At 40.6% G+C, this 20324-nt stretch overlaps 1 protein-coding gene across 1 annotated transcript; it reads left to right on the top strand.

The window, feature by feature from the left end:
* Positions 1-8996: 8996 nt before the first annotated feature.
* Positions 8997-20282, top strand: GRPEL1 (GrpE like 1, mitochondrial). The gene is made up of 4 exons (XM_043972655.1): positions 8997-9153; positions 13620-13782; positions 14707-14788; positions 19177-20282. The coding sequence occupies exons 1-4, from the start codon at positions 9092-9094 to the stop codon at positions 19521-19523; spliced, it is 654 nt and encodes a 217-aa protein (XP_043828590.1). The 5' UTR covers positions 8997-9091; the 3' UTR covers positions 19524-20282.
* Positions 20283-20324: the final 42 nt, after the last annotated feature.

Here is a 20324-nt window from a genome sequence, read left to right as displayed (position 1 = left end):
CAGCTTGATGGACCAGATTTCCAGTCTTAATGTCCTTATGCCCAACAGGTTAAACTTTTCATTTAAACTATTAGAGAAATCCTATTGTTCCATTGTATCCTCATGCATTTCCCTTATTGAATATCATGTGATTAAAATACCTTACTCGAAAGCTTTGTCTTATTTTTTTTTTTAATCTAAGCCTGTGATTTAATCAGTGTAGAAAGCTCCCTGGTGAGAAAACCCCCTCTACCACACAGATCAGCAACAGTTTAGCAATTAACACAACACTCCTGAGTGTAGCTGGATCAAATTAAACTGTAAATGGGAAATATTTAACAAAATAAATAAAAATACAATCAATCCAGGTCTTCCTGACTCTAAGACTGGCTCTATCTACTATACCACGATGCCTTCTTTAGCAATTTATGCAACGTTTTTTTTTTTCTCCACAAGGACATCTGTAGCCTTCGTCTGGTACGATTTTTGTAATGAGGAATGTTCTATTCATTGTGGAGGAAAAGGTAATAGAATAATTCTGTTTCATTCATAGCAATCTCTGTTCATTGAGTTTGGAATGAAGACACTGAACCTTTATACACTGATTTGCGATAACCACGTTAGCTAAATAACCTTCAGGACCTTCACCTGAAAGACATTTCACAAATAACAAAGAACCCCGTTTGGAGGCACAAAATGCCACACAGCTATTTATGCACTTGATCCTGCATTTGTTACGGGGGATGGAACAGAATGCTCACATTGCTGTGTTTAAACGAGGACTCTTGAAGAATGTAGACAAATGAGCTGCTGAAATTCCAGCTGAGCTTCAGGGCAGTACTAGATATCAGTTCAATATTGTTAAGAAATGTCAGATTTGTTTAAAAAAAAAAACCAGCATGGGGTAGCAAGAGACTGGGGAACTCAACCTCTGAGAGGTATTTGAAAAAAGGGAAATTCTCATCAGCCTAGGACAATTCAGTGAAACCTCTGCCTGAACTAGGTCAGTTCTTCAGGTAGTTGTGGGGGTGGTAGTTGTTTTTTCATATAGGCTGTGGATGAAGTAGCTGTGTATATGTAGTGGGTACCTAGGGGGCACAACGGATGGAACATTGGCTTTGGAGTCAGAGACATGAGTTCAAATGTGGCCTCAGACACTTATTGGTTGCATGACCCTGGGCAAGTCACTTAAGCTCTGTGCCTCAGTTTCCTCATCTATAAAAATGGAGATATAATAGTACCCAGTTCCTGGGATTGTTGTGACAATGATGTGATAATGTTTTTAAAGAGCTCTGCAAACCTTAAAATGCTATAAGAATTCTAGCTATTGTTAAACTTGGGAAAGCCACTTCTCTTTGGAACTTGGTTTCTTTGACTATAAAAGGTAAGTGAGGGAAATGTGAGTTTGAGGGTGTTATGCTAGATGGTCCCTAAAGTTCCTTTCAACACAAACATTCTACCTTTTAGGTTTCCTTTTGTCACCAATAAAAACAACAACAACACAATAGTATTTACATAATGCTTCTTATGTGCTGAGCACTTTACAATTATTATCCTACCTGGTCCTCACAACCACCCTGTGATGTAGGTGCTGTTATTATCCCCATTTAAAGATGAGGAAACTGAGGCAAACAAAGGTTAAATAACTTGCCTAGGTTTACACATCTAGTAATTGTCTGAAGCCAGATTTGAACTCGGGGCTTCCTGACTCCAGGCCCACTGCTCTATCCACTGTATCACCTAGTTGCCTTTTCAGGTCTGAGATATTCTGTGTTTTACATAGTAAGGACTCTTCCAAATCTCATGATCTGTGAATTTCCAATGAACCTAATATTCTATGCCAAGTATAAGTGGTTCAAGAGGCCAAGCCGAACATATTGGAACATATAATATTCCCACTAGATGGCAGCACAATAGCAAACAACTGATGATGAAAGAGGATATTTTCAGTGCTACTGAGAGACACTGCATCATTGTTTTAGCTTATTAGAATAAGAAACCTCTAAACATATGTCAGGTACTGAGCCTTGTTACTACCCACCTGGACTACCCATCAGTGTTTAGCACAGTGTAGATGCTTAATAAATGTTTATTAATTTGGACCACTGCAATAGCCCCCCTAATATGTTTTCTTGTTTCCACTCTCCACACCAATTCATCCATAATATAGCTGTCAGACTACTTAATCTTCCTTCTGTAGAGAAGCCCTTCTTTGTGGATGGAAGGAAAAAAGGAAGAGAGGAAGAGATAGAGAGAAGAGAAGAGAAGAGAAGAGAAGAGAAGAGAAGAGAAGAGAAGAGAAGAGAAGAGAAGAGAAGAGAAGAGAAGAGAAGAGAAGAGAAGAGAAGAGAAGAGAAGAGAAGAGAAGAGAAGAGAGAGAAGACTGGGGCTATTTGTCTAGGAGTTTTTCTTTTTTCTTCCTCATGGTGCAGTTCACTCATTTATAGCAAACACTCATTCAGGATACAATAAATCAGCTTTTATAGGAAGACAAAACCCATTATAAAACTAGAGACAGTATAAAAGCAAGATTTAAAGAGAACAGGAAAGGTCCCATGGTAAATGAAGCTCATGCACCAGGTAGGATTGGGGAGGAGACAAAAGGAAGTGGAAAGTGTATAAATTCACCAGGTCCCAATGAGACAGCAAATTCTATCCAGGCAGGTGACTTCTTAAGTGGGTCAGGGAGCTAGACAAGGCTCCAGCTGCCCATGATGAATATCCAATGTATAACTGTATATAAGTTCAATGTAACAGTCTTTTCACTTGAAATTGGTTAGCCTGCACATTCACACCCTGGGGCTCCAAAGTCTTCCACCTCCTATGGTACTTCAGTCCTTTCTTCTAACTGGAAAACTATACTTCCTATCATATCCCCCTCCCTCACCCCTTCCCCCAATAGGATCTATGTTGTTGTGACAATCCACTGCTCAAATATGTACAGTGGGTTCTAATTAGTTCCCAAATAATATTCTAACTCCTTCCCATGGCATTAAAGGCCTCTTACAACCTGAGGCCTCCCTACTTTTCCCTGCCTCTCCTCATATTTTTCTTCATATGTTCTCCATGATCAAGCCAAATTGGACAACTCTCTGTCTCCTGAACATGCTCTTGTGATCTCTGGCTTCCAGGCTTTGTTGCCAGTTCCTAGAATGTCCTTTCTCTCCTCTTTGCCCATTGAATTCTTATCCTTCAAGGTTCCACACACTGGCTACCTTCTACCTTCTGCACAGAACCTTCAGCAATCCCTACTATTGGTAACAACCTTCTCACAAAGACTACACATTGTACTTTTTTTTTTTATTTTAGCAGGGCAATGGGGGTTAAGTGATTTGCCCAGGGTCACACAGCTAGTAAGTGTCTGAGGCAGGATTTGAACTCAGGTACTCCTGAATCCAGGGCCAGTGCATTATCCACTGCGCCACCTAGCTGCCCCCTCACATCATACTTTTCAACCAGAGCTGTAACAATGACAAGGCTAGAAGGACTTTCCTACATGGTAACTTAGAGAACACAAAATTTTAACACAAGCACTGCTTCAGTAGAATAAAAAAACACTATAACAATTCATTCACCTTTTACATAATTCAATTTATACAAATTATTTATAAAATTGATTTGAGTGTGTGGGCTGAGTTGGCTGGCCCTGGTGTCAAAATTGTTAACTTATAAATCTGTCTACAACTCTTTTAAAAATTTATTTACTGGGGCAACTAGGTGGTGTGATGGATAAAGCACCAGCCCTGGATTCAGGAGGACCTGAGTTCAAATCCAACCTCAGACACTTGACACTTACTAGCTGTGTGACCCTGAACAAGTCACTTAACCCTCATTGCCCCACCAAAAAAAAATAAATAAAAATAAAAATTTGTTTATTACATTAATATCTACTTAGAGAATAAAAAAATCATTTCCAAACTAGCTCTCAGGATGGACACACCTACCTAGAGGAAGGTTAAATTCTATAGCAAGAAAGTCAGTTAAGTGAGACTACTACCTGAACTAGGAGACAGAGATAAGTACAGAGGTTAGGACTATCATTCCAAAAGAAAATTCTTCCTGACTCTCAGGAATCTTTCCCCCACCTCATTCCTGAAGGGAACTTTACATAGTCAGGTGGTTACCCCATCTGTCCCCCTACCATCTGTCCTCTATAAAAGCTTTGCCCTTTCTTCTGTTGGACAAGCAAGATGTCTCTAAGACATCTCCCCTCCAGGGAAGTCAAAGACTTCTTGGTCACTTTCTCTAAGTGCCCAAATAAAAAACTATTTTATTCTAATTAAATTGTGTGTGGGAGGGTATAATTCTTTAAAAGAGGAATACCTAAGGACCCCTCCCACCTATTTCTCCCTCTACAGTTATCATGTAAATTTCTTTTTTCCTTTTTTTTCTTCCCTTTGCTCCCTGCCCCTCAAATATGGCTACCATTAGATACAAATATGTATATATGTAAAATCATTCTATACATTTTATTTATCAGTACTTTCTCTGGATGCAGATAGTGTCTTTCTTTATATGTCCTTTGTAGTTGATTTGGGTATTTATAATAGTCAAAATGACATTCACTCAAAGTTGTTCTTTTTTAAAGTAATAAACATTTTATTTATAGTTTTGAGTTCTAATTTTTATCCCTCTGTCAGATAAATGATTCCGTCTTTCATGTGTATATCATGTACCCATTTTGACCCCAAAGTTGTTCTTAAAACAATATTGCTGTTATTGTATTTAACATTCTCTTGGTTCTGCTCATTTCACTCTTATTTCATGCAAGTCTAATCATGTTTTTCTAAGATCATTGAGGTCATCATTTCTCATAGTATAGTATCCATCACAATCATATACCATAACTTGTTCAGCCATTCCCCAGTCAATGGGCATCCCTATAGTTTTCAATTCTTTGCCACCACAAAGAGAGCTGCTATCAATATTTTAGAACATATAGGTTCCTTTCCATTTTCCCTAATCATCAGTGAAGTTCTAGAGACACAAAAGGAAATAACTTCAATGAGGAAAACAAATAAGAGCTGTCTGAAGATACCAATGTGAATGCCAAGGAACCGCACCAACCATTTTAGACTTTTTAAAGAAATGAGTTGAAATGTGAGCAAGTGCAGGTTACAGAGGATGGACAGAAGAGTGGAATGATTCTGGAAAAATAATGTCAGTAGTAGTCAAGTTCAGAATTAGGCTTATAAGGGAAGCTAAGGACAACTGATAACAGAGAGAAGATTGAATTGCCCCATTTTTATTTTGCTTCTGAAGGATCTTTATATTGGAAAAGACAAAATGTTAGAGAGGTAACTGCTCTTGATCCTGCACTATATTTAACGTGTCTCTCCACCACTTAATAATTCCATTAGAAGGCATGTTCATCAAGTCCAGCTCTGCCACTTATTTGCTCCCTTTGTGCGTCTATCTGTCAAATTTGTAGGTTGAGCTCACTTTGGAAAGAGGAGAGAAAAATGAAGATGAAAAAGAGTGCAAAAAATTAGAGTGTAACAAAGTGTAACAAAACACCCCCCACCGCCACCACCCCATAGGATCTATTTCTATTTCACTGAGTGAACATGAAGCAGTGGTGTTTTATTATGACCAGGTTAAATATTACATAGTATGGTCAGGCATTGCATAGTGGTGGAAAATACGTTGGCCTGGCCTTTTAAAAAATCTGGGTTCTTGTCCAAGCTCTGTTATGAATAAGCTTCCTAGCCTTTGGCAAGTCATTTTTCCTTTCCGCCATCGATTTTCCCACCTGTAAATTGAGATGAGTTCAATTAGATACTCTCCCTTTCATTAAAGTTCTCCTTTGATGCCTCAAGGTGGGCAAGGAGGTACTTTAGGTTCTTAAAAAGTTATTTCTATGAAACACAAGTTCTGGCAGGTCTACATGAGGCTTAAGTATTTCCTATTGTGCATAGCACAGTGCTTAGTCACCAGGAATATGAGCTTGGTGACAGATTGTGTGTTGGTCTAAAAAAGCAAAGTATATAGAGACTTATCAGATCATTGGGGGACAGATATTTTTGGCCACAGAAACCCATGAAGACTGCTAACTAAAGCACAGAAATATTAAGATCTGCATAGGTAGGAGTCATCCAACCGATGAAAACATGAATCTTTTAAAATACTGAAACAGATGGAAACAGTGCTAAAAATACAAGCTGGTCTGGGTGGGGCTCTAGAACTTCTCACTTTTGCAGGACCTCCAAAATTGTTTGAGACTTTTTAAATTCCCTAATTGCTCACTCATTGTGAATATTCAGGTAATGTTTGGAGGCTGGCAAAGTATTCAGGCCACACCGAAATTCAACTGTTTTCACATTGGTAAAGGGTACTAAAGGGCACTCTTTTTGAATACTGGCTAATTTACTGGCCTACTTCAACACAAGTAGCTCTCTTTTGCCTCCAGGAAAAAAACACAAACTCCCTAGCTTGGTTCCAACTTTCTGCTGGAGCCTTACTTCACATTAGCCCTTTTTAAACACTGGCATACCAAGATTAGCTAGTATGAAACATCTATCTATCATCTGTGTCTGTACCTTCACACAGGCTGCCCTCCATGCCTAGATTCTATCCCTTTTCATCCTTTCAGAAGTCTTATCTTCTTTCTATTCTTACCTCTGGTGCTATTTCTTCTTCTTCTTTTTTTTTCTTTAACTTTTTGCTGGGCAATGGAGGTTAAGTGACTTGCCCAGGGTCACACAGCTAGCAAGTGTCATGTTGCTACTTCTTTCATAGAAACTTTACAGCTCAAAGTATTTTTTCAGTAGTCCCCCAGCACTTTTTCTTAATCTTTCCTTTACCTCCACCATTTCCCACCTTTTACCTGTGTATATGTTGTTTTCCCCTCACTTCCAAAATAAAACATAAACTCCTTTCAGTTGGGAATGTTTTCCTTTTTTTTTCTTCCCAGAATCTCATGTGCTGGCGTTTGTCCTTCATTTTCAAAGAGGACCAATGACATTCTAGGCAGATTCCTTGACTTGCTGGTGCTTTGGATTTACTAAGTCAGAGTTGCTCAAAGTTGTTAGCATTACTTTCCCAGAGTCAGCAAAGTCCAGCGGCAAGACAAAAGTCAAGACAACTGTTAATGGCCCAGGATGCAGTGGATGAGCTTGGCATTTTTGATATATGACCAACCTCTGAGCTCTCCACTTTGCCTCCTTCAGCTGCCACAACAAATTCTTCTAATTTGCCCAAATAGCATATGCTTGAGGTAGACATCCCCCTAACTCATTCATAGGTTTGAGGTCATTTGGTTACCCTCAACCTTGTCCAGTCTGTCTGCCAAGATGTTTGGCTCCACGAAGCTGTAGCAGCATCTAGTATAGAGCCTTCTACAAAGTAGGCATTTAGGTAGCAAGGGGCTCCCCTTCTCTCTCTGGGTCACAAGTATTTACTCTGAGAGCAGCTACTGCAAGTCCATGGCTCTAATCTCTCCCCTCCCCTTTTTGGAGATCTCCAAGGTGTAGTCAGTGGCGATTTCCATAATCCAACCCAGCTGCCTTAGAAGAATAATGAATGCCTCTCCAGATTCCCGCCCCCCCCCCAAAAAAAAATCAATAGTAGGTGCTTATGTGAATGGGAGACAAATCACCCAAATGCTGGTGGACACGTAAGCAAACTGAGAACAGCACAAGAGATCTACTTGAATAATCCAAAAATCATCTGAAGAATCTGGAGTCGTAGGACCCAGGTATAATAATAATGTTCAAAATAGCTACCCTTTATAGAACGCTTACTATGTGCAGATCTGAACGCATTTATCACTGTGGAGGCTGCAAAGTGGTAGAAAATGGTCAGGTAAGTGTCTGGTATCATCACGCAGGGTGCTCGGGAGAGACCCAGGATATTTGCCAATTACAGGACACTGACAGCAACGAAGCTTCGCTATCTTTCTGGAAAGGACAAGAGTGATGGAGCACAGGTGTAGGACGTGAAGGGGGAGCCAGGTGGGCCCAGCGTGGAGCGGATTTCGGCTTCCTGTCTTTCTGGGGCTCCATCCAGAGCAGAATTGCAAATCTCTATTTAGGTGTCTGGCCAAAGAACCGGACGACAGGGGATGAGATGGCTTCCAGACTTCTGTGGACTCAGATTTGAGTCCTTTACTGTACGAACAAAACCTTTCTATTTAATTCAGCCGTTTTGAAGGTAGTGCTTTATGAGGATCGGTGATTTCCCAAGCCTATAGTGCCCTCCTCTGGCCTCCGTGCGTCCCCATAGTCACGGACCTTAGCCTAGAACGCACTCCCTCCCCGTCTTTGCCTGTAAAGATGCATCCAGCTCTTTCAGGAAGCTTCCATCCCGACTCCCCCGGCCTGGGCACTTCCCCTCTCTGCCTGTCCTGGAACCCACGGTGTAGATCCCTCCTCTGAACCCAAGTCGGCTTTGAATGACTGGTGTCTACGTGTATCTGGCCGTTTAAAAGTGGGTTGGCTTGGGGGGGGGGGTCTTCGCTCGCTCGGCGCCCACGGGAAAGTCCCTTAACCTCGGTTACTCCGTATGTAAAAGGGGGTAGCTACGCCTGCCCTTCGTATCCCCACATCAAGCTGTTGGGACCGCAGGGTCCCACAGAAATGAGTCGTGGGCGTTTTCGACTTCTATGTCAAGCATTTTTCTCAAGTTTGTTCCCAAATACAATGAAGAGGGTAGGACTGAATGTCCCCCAACGTCCCTTTCGGCTGTGACATTCCGTTATTCCCCCTGCCAGCCCCCATGTGCAGCCCTTCTCTTCCTCCTTCCAAACTCTTTCCCTCTATTGGGTCTAGTTTCGCTTCCGCCCCGACCCGGAAATTCTCCTCCCCGCTTCCCGTCACCTTTCCAGTCTTTCTCAGCCTAACTGTGGGGAGGTGGAGAATGACGGGGAAAATTCGCTCTTTCCGTCATCACACCCCTCCCACAACCAGGAGGCTCCGCCCATAGGGCACGATAATTGGTGAAATCGCTTCTGTCCATTAAAGGGATGACACTCGCCAATTGGTTAGGATTGGGGTAGCGAGCCCGAGTTGTCTCGCGCCGGCGCACCAGGCTAGGACGAGGCTCCGTCGATGAGAACGTGCTGTCCGTTGCGCGTGCGCAGTGTCGGGGGCAAGTCGGGGTTGAGTGGGTAGCCATGGCGGCACAGTGCTCGGGTTTGGTGCGACGGACTCTCCCGGCGTTCGCCCTCTCGCTCCGGTAAGAGGCTGGAAGCTTCTCCACTGAAGGGGAGGACGGGGTCCTCGCCTCCTGGTCCCCTTCCTTTCGTGCGCCGCCGCTGAAGACAGGCAGTCCCGGGTCTCTGACCGAGAGGGAAGGGGCACGGGGCCCGGGGCCGCCGCGGGCTTACCGGGGGCGTGAGGAGCTTTGGGAACTCCGGGGTCGGAGTGCTCGGCGTTCCTCTCCGGAGGTAGGAGTGGCTCTGGGTTGGCCCAGGCTTCGTCCCTCCCGTCGCTCTCTCTGCCCCTCGTGGTTCCTGCCAGCACCAGTACCGCCCCGGCTTTGGGTCTACCCGGGCCCCCTTCTCTTTTTCTACTTCCCAGCCCCTCCCCCGGTCAGCTCCACTCCCTCCGCCGTCCCTTTGCTTTTCCAACCTAGTTTCACAATCCGCTGGTCCCTTCCCCCACTTACACGTTCGAGTCCCTGCACCCTACCCCACGGCGTGGGTTTCATCCTCCTCCTGATCGTAAACTTGTGGGGAGAAAGGGGGAAAGCGCAGGTTCCTTGAGTGGCGGGCCGTGTGCTCATGTTGCTCCGTAGCATTCCGTCCGGACTTGTGCAGCAGCAGCGAGGGTGCAGTGGAAAGAGCCCTGGCTCGGGAAGGGGCTCTGGAAGCCCCGTAATTGACACTAGCAGTTTGACCCCGGGCAAGTGACGACCTCTTGGAGCTTCGCTTTCCTCCTCTGCAAAATGGGAACAGCGGTGCTCGTGGGAGGAAAGCACGCTGTCAATGCCGAGGCGTTTGACGGGAGCGTGGTTGGTGCGTGTTATGTTTCCCCCCATTTGGCACTAAGCTTCTGGGAGTCAGACTTTGATCTCGAATTTAATAGGCATTTAATGACAAATGTCGAATGGATTGTAACTCACTGGCTCCAGAGGTGCTCACGTGGTTAAGCCAACCAATTTAAGGCACTGTTAGATGGTGGGGACAGAAAAATGAAGGCGTCTCGGTCTTCCAGGACCTTACGTTCTGATGTGGGGCAGGAAAGGCAGGATGTTGTGAAATCACTGCTCAATTCTAGAGAAAACACGAAGATAAATAAGACATGACCCTTGCCTTTGTGTCTCCTGTCCGGTAGAGTGTAGTAGTTTCGTGGGTAATGAGGACCCAGGATCAAATAAATAGGTCCTCACCTTTACCTCTCTGTTGAAAGGAGTTAACTTTGTCAGAAAGTTTTAGGTTAACTCAGTTTCATTCTGTGAACGTTTTTTAAAAAATACAGTCTCTTCTCCCAAGTACTTCAAACCTATTTTATCCAACCCTGGAAGGAATGATTGAAATACAAAGTATTTTCAGCGTAACTGAGACAGGTTTCATACCCAGAAATTCTCGGGTACATCAGAAACAGTGACTAGTATTTTATTTTAGTGCTGAGTTTCTGTTATTTTAATTGGTCACTAGGGGGAGGGGAGGCTTTTTAAGACCATTGTGAAAATGAACCATGCTCACCTTCACACTGGGTAATCAAGGACACAAGGATATCATCCTAACTTAGGGGTTTACATCTAGTAACAGTAAAAAGTGCAGTAGTAACAATTAGGAAACCCCAGTCTCAGGGTCATAAGGACAAGCACCCTCACCCTCTGTCTTAACTGGCTAAAAGTTGTTGACCTCCCAGAGTTAGGTTGGTTCGAAGATATCTAGTTAAAATTGGCGATTACTGAAAGCCGACTGTATATCCAACCCAGGAAGCACTTACTCAAATCAGTGGTTACTTATTGAACACCTTTCATGTGGAGTGTTATTGTAGGGGATACAAAGAAATGTAAGTTACTCTAGGTATTTCTCCTCATGAGGTTCAGTCCATTACCTAACCTAAAACTTTACAAAAGCCACCTTCTACCTTCATGAATAGTGTTGAATATGTAATGACTGATTTGATGTTAAAAAATCCACTAAGAAAAGCATTAATGCTTGAGTGGAAAGGTCTTTTTCATCAAGTGACTCATGGATTGAACTCGAAGGTCGTTAGGAAAAAAAAATCACTGGGAAAATGTTTGTGGACAAACTTTCACTGTAATATTCCCCTTCTCCTAGTAAACCCCAAAAGCTCTGAACTTAGTCTTTACCATGGTTTCTAATCTTGTTCCTGCCAGTGATTACCCATAAACGTTTTTTTAAAACGAAAGAGAATAAATTTTCCCCAGAAGGGAAAACTAAAACCAATAAGTAGAAATTAGAGGAAGGCAGACTTCTTTTAACTCACATATAGAAGTTTTTTCAAATTTCAGTTGCTCCAAAATGGAATGGGGTGCTCTGAAGTTGTGGATATCACTCTGATTAAAAGTAGGTTGTCTGACCTCTGGTTTCACATCTTCAAATGCCTCATGGACACCTTAGACTCCAGGTGTCCAAAACTAAATTCATCTTTCCCTCAAATCCTCCCTTCTTCAGATTTCCTGTTACTATTGAGGACACCACCATCCTCTCAATCACCCATGCTCTCATCCTAGGTGTTATCCCCAACTCCTAATTGCTAATCTCTCAAACACACCCCTAATATCAAAGTTGACAAGGTCTCTTGATTTCACGTTTTTAACATCTGTTATTTCCTAGACTAGAGGATCTAAGGTTCCTTTCCTCTTTGACTTTCTATGATTAAATGAAAATTTAACTAGTAGTTCAAGACAATAATAGGACAGTATATAATTGCTGTTGAATAGTACAGTCAACTAGCCTCCTATCATTTATTAGGTGTCAGCTATGTGCCAGGCAGGCCTTGTGCTAAGCACTAAATCACTTACTTACACAAAGAAAAGCAAAAAGACAGTCTCTGATCTCAAGGACAATCTAATAGGGGAGACAGTTTGCAACAGCCATGTACAAATAAAATGTATACAAGGAAAACTTGGAGATAAAAGGAAGGAAGGTACTAATATTAAAGAGAACTAGGAAAGGCTTCTTGCAAAAGGAGGGACTTAAGCTAAGAACTGAAAGATGCCAAAGGAACTTGGAGACACATGAGAAGCAAAAGAGTTCCAGGTATGGGGATAAGCCAATGAAAACAGGAAATGAAGTGCCTTGTGTTCAGGGAAGCCAGTGTCACTGGATTATAAAATAGGCTTGGCAGATGTTATAAACTTGTAACAAGACTGGAAAGGTAGTCAGGGGCCAGGCTCTGCAGGCTTTGTAAGCCAAACAGGATCCCATATTTTATCCTAGAGGTGATAAGGAGCCCCTGGAGCTGATTAAATAAGGGGTGACATGGTCAGACTTGCACTTTAAGAAGATCATTTTGATGGCTGAGTAGAGAATGAATTGGATTAGGGAGAGACTTGAGGCAGGGTTGGAATAGTCCATGCATGGGGGCGTGGTGGGGAAGTGCCTACACTGGGTGGCTACAATATCCTAGGAAAGGAGGGATAGACAGGAGAGTGCTATTTTAGGCCTGAAGGGTAAAACTGTCATGTCAAACTGGGATCTAGAGAGGCTTGCTGAAAGTGCTATTTGAGTTGAGCTTGAGGAGGAGGAAAGGTATAGTGAGTATACCTCTTATCTTTTATAAACACCCCTGCTGAAATCATGTTGGGAAGGGGACTGGACCTTTGATTTTATTCCTTTAGAAAAAACCTGGCTGAGGCAATTTTGTCAACCAAGCCTTCTTTCCAACTTAATGTCTTAAGAGATTGCCTGGCACTGACTTAACTGGGCAAATGACTTATCTAGGGTCAAACAGCCATTATGTGTTAGAGGAGGGACTTCTGATTTCCAGGCTTCCTCCTACCTACACTAAGATGGCCTCTCTTGTTACTGAATACAATTAGACCTGGAGGCAGTAGGCTTAGATTCTGATCCTGTCTCTGCAGCTAGTAAATAGTTTCTTTAGAGTAAAGGAGTTGAACTAGATGATCTCAAATAACCTCTTCTACCACTTATATTCTGTTGTCTATGCTTTGTGGTAACATTTAGAAAGATCATGAATTAGTTTGGCCATTAATAAAATTAGCATATTAATAGTTTGTGCTGACTGGTTTATACTAGCCAATTTTATGGTGAGTATTTTACATTTTAGAGCAGTTGGGTGTCTCAGTGGATAGAGCACCAGACTTGGAGTCAGTAAGACTCATCTTCTTGGTTTCAAATCTGGCCTCCAACACTTGGTAGCTGTGTGACCTTAGGCAAGTCATCTAACCCTGTTTGCTTCATCTGTAAAATGAACTGAAGAGGGAAAAGGCAAACCACTCCATTATCTTTACCAAGAAAACCCCAAGGGGGGGGGGGGTCACAGAATCAGAAATGACAATGTTGTTACATGTACTCTTTAGACTAAATTTACAAGTTTAAGCATAAAATCTTCTATATAGCCAAGAGTTGAGCTGTATTTGACTTGAGTAGATATTTTTTTCCTCTCAATGTTTCTGACAAATAATACAAATAAAATTGTAACAGGTCAGTGTCGCTTTTTTAAAGTGAGCTAATCATTAACGTGTTGAATATTCTTCAGGACCTCTTCTAGGCTGCTCTGTACAGCAGCAAAACAGAAAAATAATGGCCAGAACTTAGAAGATGAATCCAGTCCAAATGAACAGAAGACAGATAGTACCTCTGCAGAGAAGACACTAACTGACGAGAAGATCAAATTAGAAGAACAACTGAAAGAAACTTTGGTAAGATATTTGAAGGGCACTTACTGAGTGAGGTAACATGTTGTTGGATTCTCATCCTGGTTCTGCCTCTTGCTTTGTGAAATGAGTATAATCTTACTGATAAGTTTACTCTGGGGGTTAATAAAGTATTTTAAGAAAATACACAGCAGAGATCAAAAATTGGTTGAGGAAGAACTGCTAGAGAACTAATTTGTTTAATTGAATATGTACTTGCAAAGAATATGTAAATGAGATTTAGCCTCATAGTTTCTTTTTTCTTATTATAATGGAAATTTTCACATTTAATGTTAGGTTCAAAATAACACACACACACACACACACACATATATATTTTTTTTAAGTAGAGCATTTTCCTGGCATTCTAGGTTCTAGACATGTGTTTGCTATTCTATGACATTGAACAAGTTTGGGCCTTTCAGTTTTTTTCATTTATAAGGTGAAGGAATTGAACTAGATGGCTCAGAGCCAAAGTTCTGTGGATCAAAGTATGTTGAGTAAGGTCATGTTATTAAAGAGGAATAGAATAGATTCAGGTGAGCTTTCCCAGATCCTTGTTATCATACACAAAAAAGGATCTACAAACTAAATTTGATACACATTTGCATCATGAGTAGTTCTGCTAGTACTTTGAGTAGAAAATTTGGAATGTTGTAATGTCCCTGGAATAAAAAGCCTATATTTGTCAGTTAGAGTGTGAGTGCTTTATTTATTTAATAGGGTTTTGGTTTTCATCCTTATTTATTCTTTATCCTTTTCCCCTGGATGTGTGTATTTTTAATAAAGCAGGATTGGCAGTAGCAGTATTAAAATGCTTCATAGCTTGGCACCTTGTTCCATCTTTAGTCTGAAAGTTTATTAATTCTTAACTATTGCTAAAGCAGCAATGATAAAGATAGTAATCTACTTTTTTTTCCCTTGTCTTAGGAAAAGTACAAACGAGCCTTAGCAGATACAGAGAACTTGCGGCGACGGAGCCAGAAATTGGTAGAAGAGGCAAAACTATATGGTGGGTGATCATCTAAATCCTCAAAATTTTCATTTATTCACAAAAGCACATTTGTCTTAGAACTTATTTTCTATAGAAATTCTACCATTTTTTAAATGTGAGAAAATATAATTGGAAAACTTGTAGTTGGAGACACGCAAGTGAAGCAGGTACAGCATTGAAGAAAATGGGGAAGGGCAGGTGCAAGATAGTGCTGGGGGGGGGTGTTCAGATTGAGTTGGGGAGTGTCTGATAAGAATTGTATACACAGAGTTTGGGGTTAGAGTAAAATGAAGCATAAAACAATCTGACACTAGAAACATAATTATCACATGGTAATTATGTATGAGTGGTAAACAGTTATTGGATTTAGAGGCTGAGAACCTGGATTCAGTCCTAATTCTGCTTACTGGCCAAATCACTTAAGCCCTCTGGACAAGTATAGTAAACACCCAAGAGAATTTCATTTCTGGTTAGTGTTGCTGTGATGGAAAATAATTGGACTAGTGTACCTCCTGTCGTAGTCATTGAACAAATATACTGCAGAGTTGCTAAGTGCAACCACTAGGTACCAGGAGGGATGTAATATATTTTAAAGTTTTGTGCTTTTAATTAGAAACAAGAAATTGCACATAATCCTTATTTTTTGGCAGCCTGAGAGTATTCTCTAGTGTTATTTAAGCTTTAAGAAAAATATTCTATGAAATTAATTAGTGCTTATAGCCTAGAAGATCCTATAAAGCAAATGAATCATTAATTTTGCTTTTCAAGTTATGGGTTTCTCTCTTCAAAAATAATAGGAAATCATGTGTACCTGTAGTGCTACTCATATTATCATAGTATTCTGGATGATCACATGACATTTATTAGGAGTTACGGTGTCTTGTGGAACTGATTTTTTACCTTAATATACCCAAGATTTTAAATGTGTTTTCTGTGGGGCTTTAGTTATTAAATAGTCAAACATTAAGTGCTGGGGGGCAGGGGGGCAGTGTCATTGCCTATATTCTTCCTTTGATGCATCTTCTTACTTAGCATGGACCTTGGGTTCTGGAAGGTTTTGCCAGTGGAACACAAGCTCTAGTGTGTTGCTGCCACACCTGAAAGATTTCAAGTGTGGGGATAGTGTCATCTCAGGACAACCTGCAGTGGTTCAGAGAGGGAAGGTCTGCATTGGCCTAGCTGCCTGAGCAGCATTTTTTTGTACACAGAAACTCACAAAGGCTGTCTATCCACTGACAAAATCATGTCCTTGAAATACTAGTGGGTTATTTTCTGCTCTCCACTTTCTGCTTATTCCAAAGGGAGTAGGTTTTTTTGTTTTTTTGTTTTAATTCAGGTGGTTTTTGAGTAGCACCTTGCTACTCACCTTGTTAGAGAGTACAAAATCTTGGAACCAAGAGGCCGTGGTGGGGAACCCAGCAGCCTCTTCCTTTTGGCCTCACTCTGGGACCTAGAACAAGCTTTAACCCTGGGATCTTTATCAGTTAAATGGAAAAATGCTTCTAGGTCCTCATGAGGTTTCTATGAAGAGAATAACAATATTTAAACCTTAACGAATGGTAGAAGTGTGATGAATATGGTAGAGTCCCTATCCTCCAGGAACTCATATATACACAAAGAATCATCTTTATTATCAGTGGAGGCCTTTCTTGGTGTGGGAATTTTTTCTGATAGCACAAATTACAGTTTATGCAGTAGAGAAGGAGCTCAGTCTGATATAATTGTACAAGCTTCATTTCCTAGCAGAATATTTATTTTACATTTTTTATCTGACTACTTTTACTTTAAAGAAAAATTACTGATAATTGAATTAGAGTATTATGTTATTTTAAATAAACCTCACAATTTCCTTTAATCAGTGAGTTGACTATTTCCTTGAGTGGGAATCTCTATATAATGGTTTTTTGGTTTTTTGGTTTTTGTTTTTTTGCAGGGCAATAGTGTCAAGTGTCGGAGGCCGGATTTGAACTCAGATACTCCTGAATCCAGGGCTGGTGCTTTATCCACTGCGCCACCTAGCTGCCCGTAATGGTTTCTTTTAAGCAAGACTATGCCTACCAAGAAACATTTGTATTCTTGAGTTGAGGGTACTTGAATTAAAATTCCAATACCACACATACACAAAAAAGATAGATGCTATTACCTCCATTTGGGGCAGCTAGGTGGCGTAGTGGATAAAACACTGGCCCTGGAATCAGGAGGGCCTGAGTTCAAATCCAGCCTCAGACACTTGACACTTACTAGCTGTGTGACCCTAGGCAAGTCACTTAACCCTCATTGCCCCACAAAAAAAAAAAAGAAAAAAGAAATTCCACTACCACAAGCATTTATTAAGCACAGACTTGGTAAGGAACCTGTACTAGGTGTGTTAGAGATGCCAAGACATCAGTAAAGAGTCCCTACCCTGGAGGAACCTATGTTCTACCCCAGGAGGGCAGTACAGCATAAATGAAAAGTGATTTGAGGCTGTTAGAGCACTCCACAAGCAGGGAGACTGAAGACAGGCAGGCTTTGAATTAGGGAGTGGGGCTATGGTTGATATAGTGATGGCTAAGTGAGTGCAGAGAATGAAATAGATTCAAGAGGTATTCATTTAGATAGCCTCAAAATAAGCTAGCTATGAAGGAAAGGGAAGAACTAAAGAAAATTCCAGGGTTGTTAACACAGATGACAAGAACAGTAGTAGTGAGTGCCCTCCACAGAAATAAGGTAGTTTGGAAAAGGTGGGTTTTAGGAGAAAGCTCTATTTTGGATGTGTCGAATTTGAATTCTCTAGTAGGCATCTGCTAATGGTGGTCATCAAGTCCAGGAGGATGAAGGCTGGATACATAGATTTGGGAGTTACCTGAATAAAGATCAGTTAACTCATGGGGTGCTGAGATCATCAAGATAAAGAGTAGTGAGAGGCAAGAGGCTAGGCCAGAGTTTTATAACAAACCCCAGGTATAAGACTGAAGACTAGGCAGCCAGGTAGGAGAACAAGGAGAGGGCAAAGTTAAGAAAACCTAAAGAGGAGGCTGCTCTTCAGTGTCATGCAAGCTAAGGGCTAGGAAAAGATCATATAATAGTTTGACCTGTAACTTTCAAAACTATTGTACTTTGTGAGACTTTCTGGCTTTCCTTCTGTTTTTTTCTACATTAAAAAAAATGCCTCAATGACTTTGTCTTTTTTTTTCTGTGTTCCATCCTCCCACTGAGAATAACAAAGCCCTTGTAACAAATATGCATAGTCAAAACAGATTCCTATATTAGCTATGTTCAAAATGCCTAACTTATTCATATTGAATCCATCACTTCTGTCATGGAATAGCATTCTTAGTTCTCAGGTCTTTCAAAGTTGTTTCTCTATAATGTTACTATGTAAATAGATCTCCTGGTTCTCATTTCACTTGACATTATTTCATACAAGCCTTCCTAGATTTCTCTAAAATCAGCTATTTTGTCATGTTATAGCATAATAACAGCCTGTTACATTCATATGCCATTGTTTGTTTAATCACTCTCTAATAAATGGACCCTTCCTTAGTTTCCAGTTCTTTGCCACTCTTTTTCAAATGCTATAGAGATTCAAGAGGTTATAAGAAGTGGGAACTCTTTACTTGAGAATCTTATTAGTGTTATGAAAACAGTTCTAGCCTAGAAGTCTGAAGACTTGACCTCTATTTATGACTAGGCCATAAATCACTATATGGCTTTGAACAAGTTATCTATAGATTTTAAAAAGAGCTTTTTCTCTTTCATCTCCTTTTAGTTTGATTTGGGGGCATGATTCCAAATTACTCAGAATGGCTAAACCAGATCATACCTCACTAATGGTGTATAAACAGGCCTGTTTGCCCACAGCACCCTTAATTTTTGTTACTTCTTTGGTCATCTTTCCAATCTGAGTATAAGATGGAAGAACCTCAGAGTTCCTTTGTTTTTTCTAAATCTCCCTGATTTGGGGCCATATTTAAATTTTTTTTCATGCTGTTTTTTTCCCTTCTATAAACCTTACCTCAAATATAGAATTTCTCATATCAATGCCAGGAGGCATTGATAATCATCTAGTTTTTTGCCCCTAATTCCCCCCCACACACACATGGGGAAATAGGGCCTAGAAAAGTTGTGGCATCTTATATTTCTGTAGCACATCATCCCAGGTAGGAGAAGGAAGATAGAAGAATGCTAGTGTTTTGCCCATTTTACTGAGAAAAAAAACCACAGACCTTGTATATGACTTGCTAAGTCATACAACTACTAAGTTCCAGAGTCCTTTACTCTTCCTGCCATACCAAGGTGCCTTTATACTGTTTAGATGACAAGATTTATCCTTATGTCCATGTACAGATAAAATTTGTAATTGATGTGTAAAATTAGAAAATTTTGAGTTGACGTTAAAATATAATTGCATTTTTTTTCTTTAGGTATTCAAGGTTTCTGTAAAGATTTATTAGAAGTTGCTGACATTTTGGAAAAGGCTACAGAAAGTGTCCCAAAAGATGAAATAAAGGAAGAAAACCCTCATTTGAAGAACCTGTATGAGGGTCTTGTTATGACTGAAGTCCAGATTCAAAAAGTGTTCAAAAAGCATGGTTTGCTCAAACTAAATCCTGTTGGTGCCAAATTTGATCCCTATGAACATGAAGCCTTGTTCCATACTCCAGTAGAGGGGAAGGAGCCTGGCACCATTGCACTAGTAACCAAAGTTGGGTATAAGCTACATGGCCGAACCTTGAGACCTGCTTTGGTGGGTGTTGTTAAAGAACCGTAGCCGTCTAACTCTTAACCTACACTTAAATGCCATACAGCTATTAAATGGATACTTTCTCCTTCAAACACTTCACATTTTCTCACTCTTCATGGAAGGCTTAAAGTAACCAGTGGCTCAACAGAAAATTCACCCACTCTTGAAATTGCATTATTTAATGAACTGAATTAATTTGGAAGGTCTGCAAATTGATTTTAGTGTTGGATATTTAAAGAACAGAGCCTCTGAGGCACTCTTGTACTTGTATAGTATCTTGAATAATGTTTTATTTGTTAAAAACCCTGGCTACTTAAAAGGTATGTTCAATGAATAAAATGTCTCCAGGAATTCTACAGTGTGACTGTCCAAACAGATCTATGGGTTTGATTTTGGGGTTTGGTTTTTTTAACTGTTTCTCATCCTGGAGTTTTTTTTTTCTTTGATACTATGAAAAGGTTATGAAAAAGCTCTTTGAAATTTATAAAATGACTAGATGAAACTAGATTTTCTCTCTGCAACAAATTTTGTAATAATCTTTTAGGGAGAAGTATACTTAGTTTCCTTGTTTATATTTGTGTCTTGCTGCCAAACGTTTTGGCGGCTCCTTTTCCTTGGGATACATTGGTATGTATGCAGTGCTGTTTATTCTGAACCATTATGTGAACTTCAAAAACTATTTAAATAGTATCTTAAGTACTATATGTGATCCAACTACCACTAATAATTTCCCCCAAGATTTGGATTTTATTTCAGACCTTAAGGTAATAAACCATTTTTAGTAGTCTTTTTCATTTTTACAGCTATCGGTCATTTTGCCAGTTAAAT

This window comes from Dromiciops gliroides, chromosome 6 (genome assembly GCF_019393635.1).
Source record: "Dromiciops gliroides isolate mDroGli1 chromosome 6, mDroGli1.pri, whole genome shotgun sequence".
NCBI lineage: Eukaryota > Metazoa > Chordata > Mammalia > Microbiotheria > Microbiotheriidae > Dromiciops > Dromiciops gliroides.
Note: the sequence above shows the minus strand (reverse complement) of the source record. Positions and strands in the feature narration are given on the sequence as shown.